The sequence below is a fragment of the Anguilla anguilla genome, chromosome 9 (assembly GCF_013347855.1).
Source record: "Anguilla anguilla isolate fAngAng1 chromosome 9, fAngAng1.pri, whole genome shotgun sequence".
Classification (NCBI taxonomy): Eukaryota; Metazoa; Chordata; class Actinopteri; order Anguilliformes; family Anguillidae; genus Anguilla; species Anguilla anguilla.
In genome coordinates, this window is record NC_049209.1 from 1,224,157 (window position 1) to 1,242,500 (window position 18,344).

The 18,344-nt window shown below is 52.1% G+C and overlaps 1 protein-coding gene across 1 annotated transcript in view; it reads left to right on the plus strand.

Annotated features, from left to right (window-relative positions):
- Window positions 1–838: 838 nt before the first annotated feature.
- Window positions 839–18,344, plus strand: part of dbn1 (drebrin 1) — a 65,997-nt gene continuing 48,491 nt past the window's right edge. Inside the window, 1 exon segment of the mRNA XM_035433515.1 lies at window positions 839–1,053. Coding sequence (XP_035289406.1) covers window positions 971–1,053 — 83 coding nt within the window. The 5' untranslated portion in view covers window positions 839–970.

An 18,344-nucleotide genomic window follows, 5' to 3' on the forward strand; every position in this document is an offset into this window, starting at 1 on the left:
CGACTCAAGAATTAGCCCAGGTGGGGTTTCCATAAGCTTGCTGGCCACATCAGCGGCTTGTTCCTTTGTTTTTCTTTTCTTAAACAACATTAAAAAGGTGGAACAGTACCTTATAATGATAAAGTCATTAACACTGATTATTGAGGTTCCTGAATTTTTGTATTGGCCCCGTGTGGCGGATGCTCAGCTGAAATGGTGAGGTGGAAAATGTAAAATAAGAAAATTAAGGATATTTTCAGGGTCAGATTCAGGGGTTGTTTCTGGTTGTTAAAGAAACAGTAAAGGACAATGATTTTACCTCTTAAAATTCCTGATTCCACATTCAAATCACTTTGATTTTGAGAAGCACGTGAGACAAGAACACAGGTGTTAAAATTAAGGGCTTCATTTGGGAGCTAATGCAGGTGAGTTATTATAATAGCATACAGCATTGCCATTATACAGTTTTGGAAAAACTCAGCACATTTTTTAACCCCAAAAGGCTGCAGCAGACCAGTTCCATTAATGTAATTAAATGAAATTAATTAGTGGAATTAATATTCTTGGTCTATTGTAAAGCTGAGGGAGAAGGACTTTCAGGACGTGGCGACCCAAACCTTCTCAGAGCGGAGCTGTGTTTGAATCCTCAGCGGTAATGCAGTGATATCCTCAGGCATTCGTTTTTTTTTCTTCTCTCACGTGCAGAATATCGTTGCCTCGGACCTGTCTTCTCAAATCAAATTCCGGGCACGCGCAGCGTCTATTCCAACGTTCTGTGGCGCTAGGACCCAGAAGTGACTCCGCTTAGCCCATTGAAATTTCAGCACTAGGACCACGCGGCTTTCTGGGATAGCGTGGAGGGCTGCGCCGTCTCTTTGTTCCAATCTCAATATCTACCCACCGTCCGCTCTGCCTCCTCGCAGTCTTTCTCGCCTCCCCTGTGTTCCTGTGCAGTTTTTAGACCGGGCTGGATGATTGCAAAGATAGCAATATGGCTGTGAACCTCAGCAAAAACAGACTGGACCTCCTTACAGCCTACCAGGATGTTATCGACGAAAACTCGTCCACTGACTGGTGAGTAAAATCAAAGGGCATTACTTTCATTGATAGTTATTGAGGTATTTTCGTTAGCCTATGCGGTCTTTGGTTTCTGAACAATGAGCACAGTTGTTAACGGTGCCGATGGATGCCGCTGGAAATCACCCTGCACGCGCACACATTTATAGATGCAGCATCCTGGTCCTTCTCTCTGGGATGAAAAGAAACGACGAGCCAGCAGTTTTTTTTGCGCTTAGCGCATTGATGTTTAAGATTCATATACTATTCATATAATAATATCCATATCGCAATATCTCAAGCAATGTCCATCCTTACCAAAAATATTATATTTCCCTGTTTATAATAATAATAATAATAATAATAATTGATTGTGTACTTTTGAATGTTTTAAATTAGATGTGTAATACACGCAGTTCTGTTCCTCGGTTATTTGTAACCGATTTGTCTTTCGGTACAAAAGGCACTGTGCGCATTGACAAATTCGAGCAGCTCCAATATTGGGCAAGGGGCACAATTGTTTGCACAGTTGGAGGGAGTCTTTGCTTCATTGCCAGTGATTCGCTAGTTTCAATCGCACTGCAACGTGGACGCCTTTCCTCGTTCTTTTCACATTTTTTAGCGAAACCTATAGCGATTCCCATTTTCTGTTCCGGAGAAACCGTTCACTTTATTACTGTTTGCGCGAGAGGCTCTTCTCGCATCACGTTAAGCGCCGAGGTGGGCGAGGCGAGAACTGACACGGCACGAGACTGACGGCGCCTGCTCGCGCTTTCTGTGATCCCGCAGTGTGTGTTAATGTACAATCGCGTGCCTCTCGCTGCATTGTGTTTTATACGTTATCAATACTGACCGTCAGCGCCGCGGGGGAGACGGTGCGTACTTTTCTCCGTCTGTGACGAGTGGGCCGTTGGATCGCTCGTTAGAGTTCCCGAATAATCAGTTTCTGGGGGACATACTTCAGAGCATATTTTATTAGCCATAGTCTTCTGTTAATAAAAAATACATGGCCGCTCATGGAACTATTAATCGGACTAATTGACTGTTCACCTTAATTATACATTTTGAGCATTGAAAGCAGCGAGGTCCTTTTTCTAGACACGAGTATTAGAAACTAACTTTTTGTGCTTTTAATTTATTATTATTATTATTATTATTATTATTATTATTATTATTATTATTATTATTACATTTCTGGAAGAGAGATAATTAATATGTGCTATTTTAGTGGTTTTGCCGGCAGGCTGCCAGGAGGGAAGTTAAGGTAGAAATTAGTTTCAGATTATCCAGATGGAGAAAGATCTCATTAGTTGGATAATGGTTGTTATAAACTGTGGCTGCCCGGGGAAATGGATTCTGCTCCTGGCGAGAACGGCAGACTAATCTGATAGAGAACCGCCGTGATTCAGTTCCGAACGGTACGGGCTGCCAGTGCTCCTCAGGATTTAAGTGGGTGCTACTGAGTGCTGCTCTTAAAAACCTTTACTCTATAAATATAACAGGTTGAACAAAATCTAAATGGGTCTAATTCTTTTAAATGTGTCTCATTGTGTATGTATGTTCACATCGGTGTGATTCAAGCATTTGCCAACTCATTCTATGTACTGTCTATTAGTATAGTCTATCTGTACTGTCTATACTGTTACACACACTACACATGTATTGATATGAAATATGAGTAGCATAATTATTATTATGCAAACCCATTAAGATTTTCTCAAGGGAGCCTCCCTAAATTTTGCATGTGTCCACAGGAGATAGGAGTCGGTTTGGCTGCTGTTGTTCTCTGATTGTTGCAGAAGCGGGGGATGTGTTTTTGTTTAGTGTTCCCCTCTGAAAGCGGACGGGGGCTGGCTGCTGTGGGCTGCTGGGCCCACAAATCTGTCCCATGTCTGGTCCACAGAGTGTTTGAGGAAAAACACCCCCCCCCCCCCCTCCGTAGGAGAACATAAAACCCCATTTCTCTTTCCCAACCTGGGGCTGAGCGTGCTGCCAGGAGACTGGGGTCAAGCTCCAGCCGTAACGGGGGGTCCCCTGGGGGTGTTGGGGTCCCCTGGGCGTGTTGGGGTACTGCTTTTCCCTGTCTGTGCTCAAGGTGAAGGCAAAAAATGCTGAGTCAGCATCCCTCAGAGAGGGGGGAGGGGGGTCTAATCCCAGCCCTGTTAGACTCAGTCTGTCTCAGAGAGGAGGGTCTAATCCCAGCCCTGTTAGACTCAGTCCGTCTCAGAGAGGAGGGTCTAATCCCAGCCCTGTTAGACTCAGTCCGTCTCAGAGAGGAGGGTCTAATCCCAGCCCTGCTAGACTCAGTCTGTCTCAGAGAGGAGGGTCTAATCCCAGCCCTGTTAGACTCAGTCTGTCTCAGAGAGGAGGGTCTAATCCCAGCCCTGTTAGACTCAGTCCGTCTCAGAGAGGAGGGTCTAATCCCAGCCCTGTTAGACTCAGTCCGTCTCAGAGAGGAGGGTCTAATCCCAGCCCTGTTAGACTCAGTCCGTCTCAGAGAGGAGGGTCTAATCCCAGCCCTGTTAGACTCAGTCTGTCTCAGAGAGGAGGGTCTAATCCCAGCCCTGTTAGACTCAGTCCGTCTCAGAGAGGAGGGTCTAATCCCAGCCCTGTTAGACTCAGTCTGTCTCAGAGAGGAGGGTCTAATCCCAGCCCTGTTAGACTCAGTCTGTCTCAGAGAGGAGGGTCTAATCCCAGCCCTGTTAGACTCAGTCCGTCTCAGAGAGGAGGGTCTAATCCCAGCCCTGTTAGACTCAGTCCGTCTCAGAGAGGAGGGTCTAATCCCAGCCCTGTTAGACTCAGTCCGTCTCAGAGAGGAGGGTCTAATCCCAGCCCTGTTAGACTCAGTCTGTCTCAGAGAGGAGGGTCTAATCCCAGCCCTGTTAGACTCAGAGAAAGACAGATTTCTCTCTCGGGGGGGGGCGCCTTTTAAAGAATGGACTGTATTTTCATCGTATCCCAGCGATCGATCGGACGATGTTAGATGCTGTAGTACGAGTCTGGAGCGCATCCTGCTCCGCTCCACTGATGATTCAGCACCCTGGGAAAGCGTGGCCATTTTAAAAACGGTGAATGACTCCCACTGCTCTCCTCTGCGTGTGCGAAGCGGTGCGTGTGCGGGGCAGTGCGTGTGTGAGGCAGTGTGTGTGTGTAACCATGCGTGTGTGAGGCAGTGTGTGTGTGTAACCATGCGTGTGTGAGGCAGTGTGTGTGTGTTAACAGTGCGTGTGTGAGGCAGTGCGTGTGTGTGGCAGTGCGTGTGTGAGGCAGTGTGTGTGTGTAACAGTGCGTGTGTGAGGCAGTGCGTGTGTGAGGCAGTGTGTGTGTGTGACAGTGCGTGTGTGTGGCAGTGCGTGTGTGGGGCAGTGCGTGTGTGTGACAGTGCGTGTGTGTGGCAGTGTGTGTGTGTGACAGTGCGTGTGTGTGGCAGTGTGTGTGTGTAACAGTGCGTGTGTGGGGCAGTGCGTGTGTGTGACAGTGCGTGTGTGTGGCAGTGCGTGTGTGTGACAGTGCGTGTGCGGGGCAGTGCGTGTGCGGGGCAGTGCGTGTGTGAGGCAGTGCGTGTGTGAGGCAGTGTGTGTGTGTGACAGTGCGTGTGTGAGGCGGTGCGTGTGTGAGGCGGTGCGTGTGTGAGGCGGTGCGTGTGTGAGGCGGTGCGTGTGTGGGGCGGTGCGTGTGTGAGGCGGTGCGTGTGTGTGACAGTGCGTGTGCGGGGCAGTGCGTGTGCGAGGCGGTGCGTGTGTGTGGCGGTGCGTGTGTGTGACGGTGCGTGTGCGGGGCAGTGCGTGTGCGGGGCAGTGCGTGTGTGAGGCGGTGCGTGTGTGAGGCGGTGCATGTGTGGGGCAGTGCGTGTGCGGGGCAGTGCGTGTGCGGGGCAGTGCGTGTGTGTGGCAGTGCGTGTGTGAGGCAGTGCGTGTGTGAGGCGGTGCGTGTGTGAGGCGGTGCGTGTGTGGGGCAGTGTGAGGCGCTAGCTGCAGCAGGCTCAGTTTCTAGGCCACACTGAAATGTCAACGCGATGCTCACCCCGGGTCAAACCATGTTTATTATTATTTTTAAATCATATTGTGGAAAATAATCGGCAGAGAGTGCAAGCTGCCCCCATTACTCACACTCAGAGTGAGATGAACAAAGAAGATGCTCCCAGCCACTGCTGACCCCAAACCACTGAGCTTTACCCCCTCCCCCCCCCGCCCCCCCCCCTCCACACTCACCATTTTCACTCCCAGTCCATGGCACCATGGCAAGATGGCCGCTGTCACCCTGCCGCCCCCCTCCCCCCCCCAATGTGGCACAAAACTTGACAGAATACTGCAGACTCATATAAAAGCGGCATCTTTGAAAGACTCGCTTGTTTCCGCCCCCCTCCCCCCCCTTTTAATACCCATAATCAGCCTTCAGAGTGTGAATTATATCCGCATAATCGACCTTCTCAGTTCAGCAAGCAGCCATGTCTTCTCCAGCGGGGGTGAGGCTGTGTGTCTGTTCCACACGCACACACACCACACACACACACACACACACACACACGCACGCACACACACACACCACACACACATACACACACACACACACACACACGCACACACACACACACACACGCACACACGCACACACACACACACACCACACACAACACACACTCACACACACACACACACACACACACACAGACACACACACGCACAACACACACTCACACACACACACACACACACACACACACGCACACCACACACACACGCACAACACACACTCACACACACACACACACACACAGAGGTCAGTAGTGTTTCACCTAGGCTGCTGATTACAGGTTTTTGGCCTTCGGCCCCTAACCCCCCTCAGAAGGTAATTACTGAGCAGGTGATGCGTCCCAAAGGCCCTGATTATCTGTTTCTAATCCCCCCCCCCCCCTGCCCCACCCCCACACACAACCCCCCCCCCCACAGGCCTGATGCCTGAAGATCAGTTCCTCTCTCATGAGGGTGTGTACTTGCAGAGATAAAGGCCCAGGTATATGAAAGGCTGAATAATGAAAAAGGCAAATTTTAGTGTTTTTGGACAGGAAGGAGCATGCTAGATACTCCATCTCTGTATCAGCTACGCCTACAGGGCCCTACCCCACCTCCCCTCCCCCCCAGGCTGTGCAGTGTCTCCCGGGGGGTCATGACCTCCTAAAGGCCTGTTAGAAACAGGAGAGTTTCAGGGCGGAGTGTTCCTGTGTTTCTGAGCGTCCCGGGTAAAGCAGGCGTTTAAGTGCCTCTGGGCTCAAGGTTTTGGGAGAGCCCTCCCACGGATCCAGACACCATCTCCCGCCCCCCCCCCCCTCCCCTCACAACGTGGACCCCCTCGCCACACTCACAGCACAGCGCATCCTGTATTAAACCACACAGATAACAGCCAGGAGCAGCTCACTTATCGTCCCCCTCACACACACACTTACCGTGCCCCTCACACACACTGTAGCAGCCAGGAGCAGCTCACTTACCATTCCCCTCACACACACTGTAGCAGCCAGGAGCGGCTCACTTACCGTCCCCCTCACACACACACTTACCGTTCCCCTCACACACACTGTAGCAGCCAGGAGCAGCTCACTTACCGTCCCCCTCACACACACTGTAGCAGCCAGGAGCAGCTCACTTACCGTCCCCCTCACACACACACTTACCGTTCCCCTCACACACACTGCAGCAGCCAGGAGCAGCTCACTTACCGTTCCCCTCACACACGCACTTACCGTTCCCCTCACACACACTGTAGCAGCCAGGAGCAGCTCACTTACCGTCCCCCTCACACACACTGTAGCAGCCAGGAGCAGCTCACTTACCGTCCCCCTCACACACACACTTACCTTCCCCTCACACACACTGTAGCAGCCAGGAGCAGCTCACTTACCGTCCCCCTCACACACACTGTAGCAGCCAGGAGCAGCTCACTTACCGTCCCCCTCACACACACTGTAGCAGCCAGGAGCAGCTCACTTACCGCCCCCCTCACACACACTGTAGCAGCCAGGAGCAGCTCACTTACCGTCCCCCTCACACACACTGTAGCAGCCAGGAGCAGCTCACTTACCGTTCCCCTCACACACACTGTAGCAGCCAGGAGCAGCTCACTTACCATCCCCCTCACACACACTGGAGCAGCCAGGAGCAGCTCACTTACCGTTCCCCTCACACACACACTTACCGTCCCCCTCACACACACTGTAGCAGCCAGGAGCAGCTCACTTACCGTCCCCCTCACACACACTGTAGCAGCCAGGAGCAGCTCACTTACCATCCCCCTCACACACACTGGAGCAGCCAGGAGCGGCTCACTTATCGTCCCCCTCACACACACACTTACCGTTCCCCTCACACACACTGTTAGCTTCAGCCCACAGAGCAGAGCTGATATTCAGTGGCGTCGCTGTGTGAGAGTGCCGCGGGCTTTTGGATCTGGTGCGTTTCAGGGAGCAAAATAAAAAAATCTAATTCACTTGTCTGACTGCCCAGAAAGGACCCACGAGGTACATTTTCTAAATGAGATTATGAAGTACATCGGTGCATCTTGATGGATGCAGATGTGTATTAATATGTACGTCATTTCTCTTCTGTTTCAAACCTGGTGTCTGTGAAAGAGACGGAGAAAGAAGAGCAAGCTGCTCCGACTGCAAGCGTGCTGTTTTCAGGGCCGGCCGTGAGGCCTTCAGGAGTGATGCAATATGCTGACGAGAGGTCGTATTTAAGAAGGTTTTTCAGACTCAGTCGGACTGGGACTGCCTCCCTGAGCAGACTCCGGCTCAGGCGCCTGTCTGGCTGCTGCTGGGCGAACACGGTCTCGCTGTCGAGCGACGCTGAGCGATGTCTCATCGCTGTCCTCTGTTACTCGCAGAGACAGAACCTGAACACTCTGGCCTGTCTTCAGGAGCTCTCTCTCTCTCTTTGTGTGGAAACACGGGATATTTTCCACAAAGCCGAAGCTGGAGAAGCTGGAAAACGGTCAGAAACACGCTCTCGGGTTTTTCCAGGTTTTCCGACTGCCGCACAAAGGAAGCTCCGAGATATTTCATGCTCTACAGCTCCCCCCCCCCCCCCCTCACCAACCCCCCCCGCCCACCCCCACCCCCGAAATGTCTTACGTCTTCGGTATCCACTCCCAAGGAACGGGGAAAACCAGAAGGGGAACCGTAAATCACATGACGGTGATTTTTTTTTTAAAAGGCCAAGTTAATGTGGAATTCTCTACCAAATAAAACTGTTTTACTTGTCCGGGGTCCAAACCGTTTCCAGTCGCCCCGGACCGAGCGCACGCTTTGGGGACGTTCCTGCGGTCCCGGGTCGTTATCGGAGCGGTCTGCACGTGCACGCTCACGCTCGCGCCCACGCTCACGCCCACGCCCACGCTCACGCTCACCCTCACGCCCACGCCCATGCCCGCGCTCACGTCCACGCTCACGCTCACGCTCACGCCCAGGCTCACGCTCGCGCCCACGCCCACGCTCACGCTCACGCCCACGCCCACGCTCACGCTCACCCTCACGCCCACGCCCACGCTCACACCCACACCCACGCTCCCGCTCACGCTCGTGCTCATGCTCGTCTCTGCGCGGGAGATTACAGTAGCCTAATTGTGAGCTGGGGCTCGAAATGCAGCATTTCTTCAGAATGGAATGTTTGCCCATAAAACTGAAGGCATGACTCTAATCTACAGAAGCTGCTCTGCTATCAGCGAGCGTAATGTGGTGATCTACTTTGGGAAAAATGCAATTATGAAGCAAATAATTGAGTAAAGTACACACACAGTGTGTCCGTTGTCACTCTCCCTGTGGAGAAACAGAGGCTTTTTGTGAATTAGACTGGTTTTCCCCCTCTCCACTTTCCCCCTGTCTCCTCTGCCCCCCTCTCCTCTGACCCCCGCCTCCCCCCTCCTTTCCCTCCTCTTCTTCTCCTCGCCTCCCTCCTCTTCCTCACCACCTCCTCTCTCCTCCTCTCCTCTTACCCCCCTTCTCCTCTCTCCCCCTCTCCTCTTTCCCCCTTTCCCCCCTCCTCTGTCTGGAGTTGGAGCGTTCATTGGAGTGCTGTCGGATGTTGACGGAGAAGTCTGGAAGTCGGAGACATCTTCTCAAACATGGTGTCTCCAAGCACGCGGAGCAGCAGTTGAGCTGGATCCCCATGCTCAGACCCAGAATCCTTTGCATGAATGGGACAGAATAATGTTCCTGTGAATGGTTGGGGTTGGGGTTGGGGTTGGGGTTGCGGTTGGGGTTGGGGTTGGGGTTGGGGTTAGGGTTAGGATCAGGGACATTCTTTCTTCAGTTCGTGGTTACGGCTGGATAATGTGCAAGCGTGAGCTCTCACTTTGAGTTGAACTTTCTTTTCAGCTGCAACTTTATATGCTTTCCATTTCCTGACATTCCGACCACCAACAAGGCCCATGAAACCGCGCAGAAATGTCAGCTTAATGCTAAATTCAGATCACGCTTGAGCTCCAGTCTGGACAGAGTGTAATGAATCCAAAGGCCAGTGATTTTTGGAGATCTTGTCAGGCTGGGTATGCAAACTCCGGTCTTTAATCGCCTGGGGGTGTTGCAGTTTTTTTTCCTGTCTGTTAGAAGCTCTGCAGCTGATTTGTCTTCAAGCTATGATGCGTTGTGAATTTTTACAACCCAGTTGCTGTGCGGAAAGTAATTGCCTGATTGGATGTGAAATGTTGGCCTACGCAGGAAGGAGAAGAAGAAGAGGGGGTTTCTGGGAAAGTGCGCTAGCTAAGCTGTGGAGCTAGCGTAGCGTCCAAACAGCTCTGCCTGTGAGAGTAACATTCTACCTCCAGGCCTACGAGAAAAATAACCAGCTGCAAACAGAACCTAAAACATTTGAAAAATGTATTTTAATAGTTTGAAGGAGGTACGCACGTGGACAGTGTGTGATTTCGCTCGTTGTTGAAGTGGAAGTGGCCGTGCTCTTATGTGCAGTACTGACGGCCGTGCTGGCTAGCCTGGCCTAGCATCACACCCTGACCAGCGCCTGGCTTCTCCTCATTGTGCTGTTGCATCATTAGTTTGTCCTGAAATGCTTGACCTGCCTGTGTTTCGTTGCGTTTGAGCTGTGTTTGGTTCTGTTTACTGGTCATTATGAAGTGCACTTTGACCTTTCAGCAGGATTACGCAACACACTCACGATGTGTTGAGTTTGTGAGCCTGGGAGAACAGCCAGAGTAGGTGGGTGGGGGAGAGTGGGGGGGGGGGGGTTATAGACATTGCTCATTTCACAGATTCGTAAAGATGCAGATGTGTTTAATCTGATTGGAACAAAAGCTGTCTGTGACACGGGCGGACTGAGAAGGGTCTGGCAGAAACATCACCCCCCCATCCCCCCCCACCCTGTCCGCACCGCCCCCCCCCCCAGCCCCCAGCCCCCATGTCTGTGCTTCTGCAGCCTCTGTTCTGGGGAGGGAATGTTTATGAACGGCCTGAGTCAGCCGACGCTACTCGTCCAGATGGAATTCAGTGCAGCTTTCCATGCCTCATGTAACACATCTGCCCGAACCCCCCGATGCCCCCCCCCCCACCCCCCTTCAGACCACTAACTGCAGTCATCAGGAGATCTTTTCTGTCTCCGTGTCTGCCTGCTCAGATACCCGGTCCGCCTCAGGTACGAGGTCTCAGTGCCTGATGATGCTCGGAGATGAAAGATGTTCTTTTTTCTTCCAGAAGGCCTTCAGGTCTTTCTGACTCTCACACAGCGGCTTGCTGAGCTTGTCCTCTGTCTCAGACGACCTTTATATGTAATTAACCAGCAAGTAAACTCCTTCTTTCCCTCCGCCAACACCTCGGCTTCTGATGAGGACAGGGCCGCTGTGATAAGACAGCAGATGGTCTCTTTTCCGCTGTTTGTTTCTCCTGATAAAAATCACTGCGAGCTTCATCACGCCAAGTTACATCTTCACTGCATTATGCGTTGTTTTTAAATAAATGCATTTACTAACTTACAGTATATTAAATATGCATTATCGCTGTATGTCTATCAAGCATTTTAAACTTGGAACTGCGCCAAATGTCAGACTTGGCTGGTAGCTGGAACGGTATTTTGTTGGAAGTTTTTGATGGTGGCTCATAGTATAAATGTCCCATGTCATCTTTCAGTGTTTCAGATGATCCCAGAATCCTCTCTGTTTCTGAGGCTTCCTCTTGGGAAACGCTCTGTCCAGAATGCATTACCCGCAGCCCGTAGGGGGCACCTCCTGTACCTCTCTGCATCATAAGGGGCTCTGTCCTGGCTCATTTCTCCCCACCAAAAGCCGTTTGAAGTCTCTCTTGGAAAGGATGCTGTTTGTCACAGATGAGTCTTTATTTCAGTCGGCAGTTTGGCCGTTTCCACACTGTTCAGGGTCCGGTTTTGTCTCGGGTTACAGAATTCTGAAATAATGCTAAAAAGCGGCGTAGACCCACGCTGGGTCTCACATCCTGGGCTTTGATATTAATACACACAGAAACCCGCACCTGCTATCAAACGCACAGAGCTATTTTTGTAGGGCTTTAATTGAATACATCTTTTGATATGTGATTTGACTATAAAAACAGATCAAAGTCAATTTTTAAAATAGTTTTAGGCTAACTTTCTCGATCAGTAGCCTGTGTCCCAGATAAGAATCCTTAATAAGGCTTTAAGGAAACAAAAACCTGAAAACCTTTTTAAAGATCAGAAGGAAAACTACTCTTTGTGTGCAAGGATATTGTGCAACTCTGTAGCCCAAATAGCCCTTTTCCCTCATGACTGAGTGAAGAGGCGTTTGTCTTCGCTGTGCTAAGGTTGTGGGTTATCTCACTGCCGGTCAGCTCGTTTGCTCATGCCTGTTTGCTCGTTTGCTCATGCCTGTAGAGTCTCATTTTAAACTGTGGGCATCGTTCCCCTGTAATGGGGCCGATTTGTTTGGAATGTCCCCAGCTCCTCAGAGTGGAGGTCGTTAAATTTCCTAACAAGTTTGCAGTGGGAATTCCAGTTGGTGGGAATTTATGCTGCTCTGAAGCGAGTCGTTTGTCATGCTTTGGCCGTTCCTTGGAGAGGCTAAATTAATATTTATTTAACGTTTTGAGCCGATACCTGAGAACGGGCTGTTTTTCTTTCTTTCACCGCAGAACGGAGAGGAGAGTTTAGTGGTGAGAGTCCTGGGTTACATGGCTTTTTCCGACGTGTTGTTTTAAAAAACAGGCCTGTTGTTTATTTTCTGGAAACCTTTCTGCGTCCGGCTTTTCACCGGAGTGATGATTTAGGTTTTTAAGCGTTTAGCAGACGCTCTGTTCCGTGACGTGCGATGCGTTCACACCGCTGGATGTTTACTGAAGCGGTGCAGGTGAGGTTCATTAGGCCAAGGGGAAGACAGCGGCCCCCACCTGGGGCCTCCCGTTCCCTAACCATCATGCTTCAGTACCATAGATATACTGATCTTAAATGTTTTTTTTGGTCCAGTTCCACGCAGAATCGTGTGGAAAACCCATTCTTCAGCAAGGCAGGAGCGCATGAGCTGGCTTGGCTTGAGAGGGAATCCAGAAACAGATCCTATACGTTCAGTCTGCTCGGAAAACTCAACCCGTCTGACCTCCCTACAACCAGAACTAATATTGCCTTCCATCATAACCAAATATGGATATTTTCAGAGATATGATTTATGAGAATTGCTGCAGTGCAGATTTTTTTTATGGCGAGCAGTTTCTCTTGGACTCATTCATATTTGATTATTTGAAAGGGATGTTACAGTCCAGCCTTTGGGATTCGTTCCAGGGCTTTTTTTAGCCACAGTTGGTATGCTGGCAAATTAATCCCTGTGGAAAATGTGATTTGTTACATATATATATATATATATATACTAATATTACCCAGCAGCGTGGGGAGAATCTGCTGTTCATGTGTAAGTGGGTGGAGCTGAGGGATTTATAGGATGAGTGCAGTGATGTATTGGAGGGTGTGGGGGGGGGGAGTTTAGGCCCAGGAGAGGCGGTGGTGTGAGGGGGCTGAACCGCATTGATTTGGCTGCTCACCAGCATGGCCACCCCCACGGCCCCCACCCCCCCCACGCCCCCACCCCCCCTACCGGCCATCTCTCCCCCCAGATTAAACAGCTGAAACCCAGTCTGGCAACCAAATGAGTTCTACAGGGTGAGGGTGCAATTCTGACAGTATGAAGCATCACCCGCACCCCCCAACCCATCCCCCGCCCCCCCCCCGGACTGGAGCAACACAGTCTGCTCTCCTCTTCAGCGCCGGGGGGGGGGGGGGGGAGCGCTGCTCCTCTCCTCTCGTCTCCTCTCTGCTGCTCCCATGTAGGGAAGCTTTCGGGCTCTGGGGCGGTTTGGGCAGAAATATGCAGAAGGTGAGCGAGTGAGCTGACTCATCGATGTGCGCTATTTTCAGCCCCGCCGCCCGCCCGCCTGACCGCCCCATCGGCAGGTTTATTATGTACGGGGGGGATACTGCCTCTGTCAGCTGCACAGAACGCTGCCTCTCTACTGAACCCGCCCCCCCCCCCCCCGCTTCCTGTACCCCGAAAACAGTACGTTTTCCAGAAGGCTCAGTGGTCTGGCGTGATGGTCACATGACTGCCGCGTTTGTGCCAGCGGCACTCTGGGATACGCGCGCTGACTCCGCCACCGCGGCCAGACATGCGCGGCTCTTCACTGTCGTCCATCGGTCAGTTCGCTCGGCCCCCCCCCCGTCTCGCTCTCCTCTGGCACGCCGCCCGGTGGCTCTGATTAATTCCCAATCCCGCGCCTGGGGTGAGGGGGGGCCGGGGGCTGGGGTGAGGGGGGGCCGGGGGCTGGGGTGAGGGGGGGCCGGGGGCTGGGGTGAGGGGGGGGCCGGGGGCCGGGGCGGGGGGGCTTACGGTCAGATGATGCGGAGGATTAGGGATGAGATCATCCAATTCTAAAGCACTCCCTCTAAATGCCAAAAACACAGTTATCGCTCTAGCAGGGCCTGCTGTCCGCGTGGAGCCGGCTTTGGTGATGGATTCCGGATGTTTCAAGGGCAAAGCAGGATCATTTAATCGCTTAATGCACGTTCTGTCTACATACTGTGTGTGTGTGTATATATATATATATATATATATATATAGAGAGAGAGAGAGAGACAGAGAGAGAGAGCTATGTTGAGCAGAATTTCATTTTGACGGTAAATCTAACAAGAATGCATGCTGCAATTTTTTTATTTAGATTTTCCTGTCATTGACCTGGCTTACATTTTTAAAAAAAATTAAGTTTCTATGTCCTCATTTTGAAAAAGAAAAGCCTTTGTGGATGCACAGATGTGCAGTAGATGAGCATTCTGCATTCAAGCATAGCCTGTTCTGCGAAAGTCACTGTTCATGAGCAGCGTTCGGGTGCCTCCTGTGCGCGCGTCAGTCCCTCCTCCCGTGCCGTAGGTGTCAGTCACGTGCCGTCGGAACGCTGGAAGCCCCCAGGAAACGCATCACCGCTGCGGCCTCAGCTCCAACATGGACGCCATCGGCACAAAATGGAGGCCTGCAGTTCAGAGAAAAACACTTTCAGGGTGCAGCGCCGTTTCCTGTGTGAAGGCGCCGTGTCGCTGACGTGTTGACGGGGCGCGCCCTGAACACCGTCCCGAACGCGTGAGCACACCTCAAAGGCGGTCGAGGTCTGCCGCCACGCAGAGAGAAAGCGCGTAACTTATTAACACGCTCTGAAACGCGGGCGTGGCGAGGAGGGGGGCGCGGCGATGTCCCGCTCGAGCTCGGGTGATGACGCGGCGGCGTTGGTGCGTAAACACGGGGGGGGGGGGGGGGGAGAAGGTCACAGCTGCTGTCCCGTCCTCACGAAGAGACTGTGGATCCGAACGCCGCTCGCGTGTTAATTAAATCGATCCCCGCACTGTCAAGCGTAGCGTGCAGGTTACATGCTTTTCTGCACCCCTGCAGAAAGGGGGAACCTGTGGACAGGGTTGTGGGCCGTCCCGTCACTCTGTCCCGCAAGTCCCACTTCACCACAGACACCGAATAAACGCCTCAGGGAGTCCCTAACTGGAATCCCTCTAGAGCAGCTGGTTTAGAGACTGTGCTGTGGTACAGGAGGAGACTGTGCTGTGGTACAGGGAGAGACTGTGCTGTGGTACAGGAGGCAGGGGGAGACTGTGCTGTGGTACAGGAGGCAGAGGGAGACTGTGCTGTGGTACAGGAGGCAGGGGGAGACTGTGCTGTGGTACAGGAGGCAGGGGGAGACTGTGCTGTGGTACAGGAGGCAGGGGGAGACTGTGCTGTGGTACAGGAGGCAGGGGGAGACTGTGCTGTGGTACAGAAGGTAGGGGTAGACTGTGCTGTGGTACAGGAGGCAGGGGGAGACTGTGCTGTGGTACAGGAGGCAGGGGGAGACTGTGCTGTGGTACAGGGGGAGACTGTGCTGTGGTACAGGGAGAGACTGTGCTGTGGTACAGGGGGAGACTGTGCTGTGGTACAGGAGGCAGAGGGAGACTGTGCTGTGGTACAGAAGGTAGGGGGAGACTGTGCTGTAGTACAGGAGGCAGGGGGAGACTGTGCTGTGGTACAGGAGGAGACTGCGCTGTGGTACAGGAGACTGGGATAGTCTGCATTCCTGTTAAAAGAATGCACTCCTGTTTAATCTAAGCTGAAAGCCACAGCACTGGAATCCTAGAATGATTCACATATTAGCAGCAGGGCTGCAGTCGTCATTGTGCTGCTTGTGTGTGTGTGCAGATTGAATCCCTCTAAATGAAAAGCACTGTCTGTTTCAGAAGTTTGATATATAGGCCAATTTCAGTCCATTTAATTATTCAGAAATCAGCCAATCACACATATTCTGCGCAGACAATTTTCAGGGTTTCAGTCTTATTTTCTCCAGTAATGCTCAAGGTCACGTTGCCTTCAGACGTTCATCCTCATCTCAGCTGAACTTGGCGATGGAAGCTTGCAGAAAAAGACCTCTCAATGCTAGCTTCTGTAGTTATGCCCCTCTCTCATCCTGACACTTTGATGTCGCTGTGCGCTACGAGGAGGCAACTTCGTGTTTTTCCGCGGCAAAGAAAGACCAGGTTGGTGAACTGCATGCTGGGGGATTTTTCCCAGAACCTGCTGATTGCCAGTTGAGTTTCTGCAGTGGCTGTGTGTAATCGTGGCTCGGGCGGGGAGGGGGGGAGGGCGTGGGGGGGTAGGGAATGGACAGTGAGCGGGGAGGGGGGGTGGGGATAGTAAACGGCTCTCTGGCCCACCCTGGAGCAGGCCACAGAGCTGTTCTGGGAGCCGGTTTGATGTCATGCTGTCCTGGGACCGGGGATGGACGGCCACTGCAGCTCTCTGCAGGATTTTAATTTTCTGCTGCAGACATAAAGCCAAACGTTTCAGCTGCAATCGACTGCCACCCTTTCACCCCCCCATCCCCACCCCACCCCACCCCACACGACCAAAAGCTCGCTGATCTTGTTAAAAACCTTCACACAGGATCTGCAGTTCCACTACACACAAACTCAGCCGTGGGCGAACTGTGTAATCTTCCCTGTGTCTCCTGCATTTTAGACGATGTCAGTAGTCGTTATTGCGCTGTGCACGGCTGATTCTGAGGGCTTTGCTGCCTGCGGGGTGCGGCTGCTCAGATTCACAGCTTCTGGGCACATTAAGGCCTCAGGGCCGGTGATCCTGTCTCCGTCCTGCAGGCGTCAGTTATACAGTCTTTCATTACATTACAGTACATTACAGTACATTACAGTACATTACATTACAGTACATTACAGTACATTACATTACAGTACATTACATTACATTACAGTACATTACATTACAGGCATTTAGCAGACACTCTTATCCAGAGCGACTTACCCAACTTTTACACAGCATTTACACTGCATCCAGTTATACAGCTGGATATTAACTGAAGCAGTGCAGGTTAAGCACCTTGCTCAGGGCTACCGCAGCAGTGTCGAAGCTTCGACCTTCGGGTCACAAGACCAGCTCCTTACCCATTATGCCACGCTGCCGCCCTGCCTGCTTTCAGTGGTGTGTGACCGCAGCGGGCAGGGCGTGTGCCAGCCAGGCGCAGACGGGCCCTCAGACGCCCTCCCTGCGTTTACCCAGCCTGCACCACGGCGCGGGGCGGTCGGGTTTGAGAAGCGGAAGGAGGAAGTACGTTCGGACGCGCGCTCTCAGAGTCCTGGGACAGACAGGTGTGACATAGCAGAGGATTATGGGCCGTGATCGTTTAAGTCCGGCCCCGCGGTTTAATCCCCAGAAACAGCGCCCGTTTCCCTGGCAGCGCCCAGCAGAGGTGGGGCACAGGTACTGAAGCACACGGGGGGCAGCGTTAGGCATTCAAGTGGAGTTAAAAAAATGTGATTTCTGTGGGTTGTGGGTTCTGGTCTGTGAGAGAACTGGCGAGAGAGAGAGAGAGGGAGGGATGGAGAGAGAGAGAGAGAGAGAGAGAGGGAGGGATGGAGAGAGAGAGAGAGAGGCTTCAGTTTGCTGAGCTAAGCATATTGCACCAGCAGAGTGAGAATGGAGAATACTGGATGGTGGTTGGCGAGGGGGGGGGGTGGGGGGGGGGATGGTGGTGGTTTGGAGATGAGGGGGGAGGGCTCTTGTTAAAGGAATTCTGGCAAGCTGCTTGAAGTATCTGTTCTATCTGAGGTGGATGTGCTGGTTTTGGCTCTATGGTTGCTCAGTGGTTCTGTGGTTGTTCTGTGGTTGCATTGTGGTTGTTTTTTGGCTGCTGCCTTGGTGTGGCCCTGCTACAGAGACGTATGCCGCTCCAGTCCCGAGCTCTTCCACTGAATCAGATGCTTTTCACGGTCATGTGACCTTTCCTGTGTTTCCTAGCGATGTGCTTTTCCAGCGCTCTGTGCCAAACTGGCGTCTCCTCGTATTTAAATGGCGGACGAAGCCGGCCTGCGTAATCCCCTCCTGATTCGCTGACTCCGCGTGATTCTCTGGGGGGTTCGCAGTGGTGAGAAAGAGAAACTGCCACCGCGCACCGTCATGCCTGAAACTTGTTTTTCTGTTTTCGGAGCAGAGAGAGGGCTGGTTCAGTTTTAACGTCCTGTGAGCCCCCGTCAGTCTGAAAGCCGGGACCCCCCCCCTCAGTCTGAAAGCCGGCACGTCAGCCCGCCCGTTTCTGAGAGCTGAAACCTTCGTTTCGAGGGCGGACCGAGACTCGCAGCTGAAATTGCCAAACGTGGTTTTTCCCGTTTGTACATTTACGGGAATTGATTTCTGTCTTCTGGCTTTTGAAATTTATGGTGTTTGCTCAGGTTTAGAGGCACTGCTGGTGTGTTTGTCTGCTGGTTAAACAAGTAATATAAAGAATTCTGACA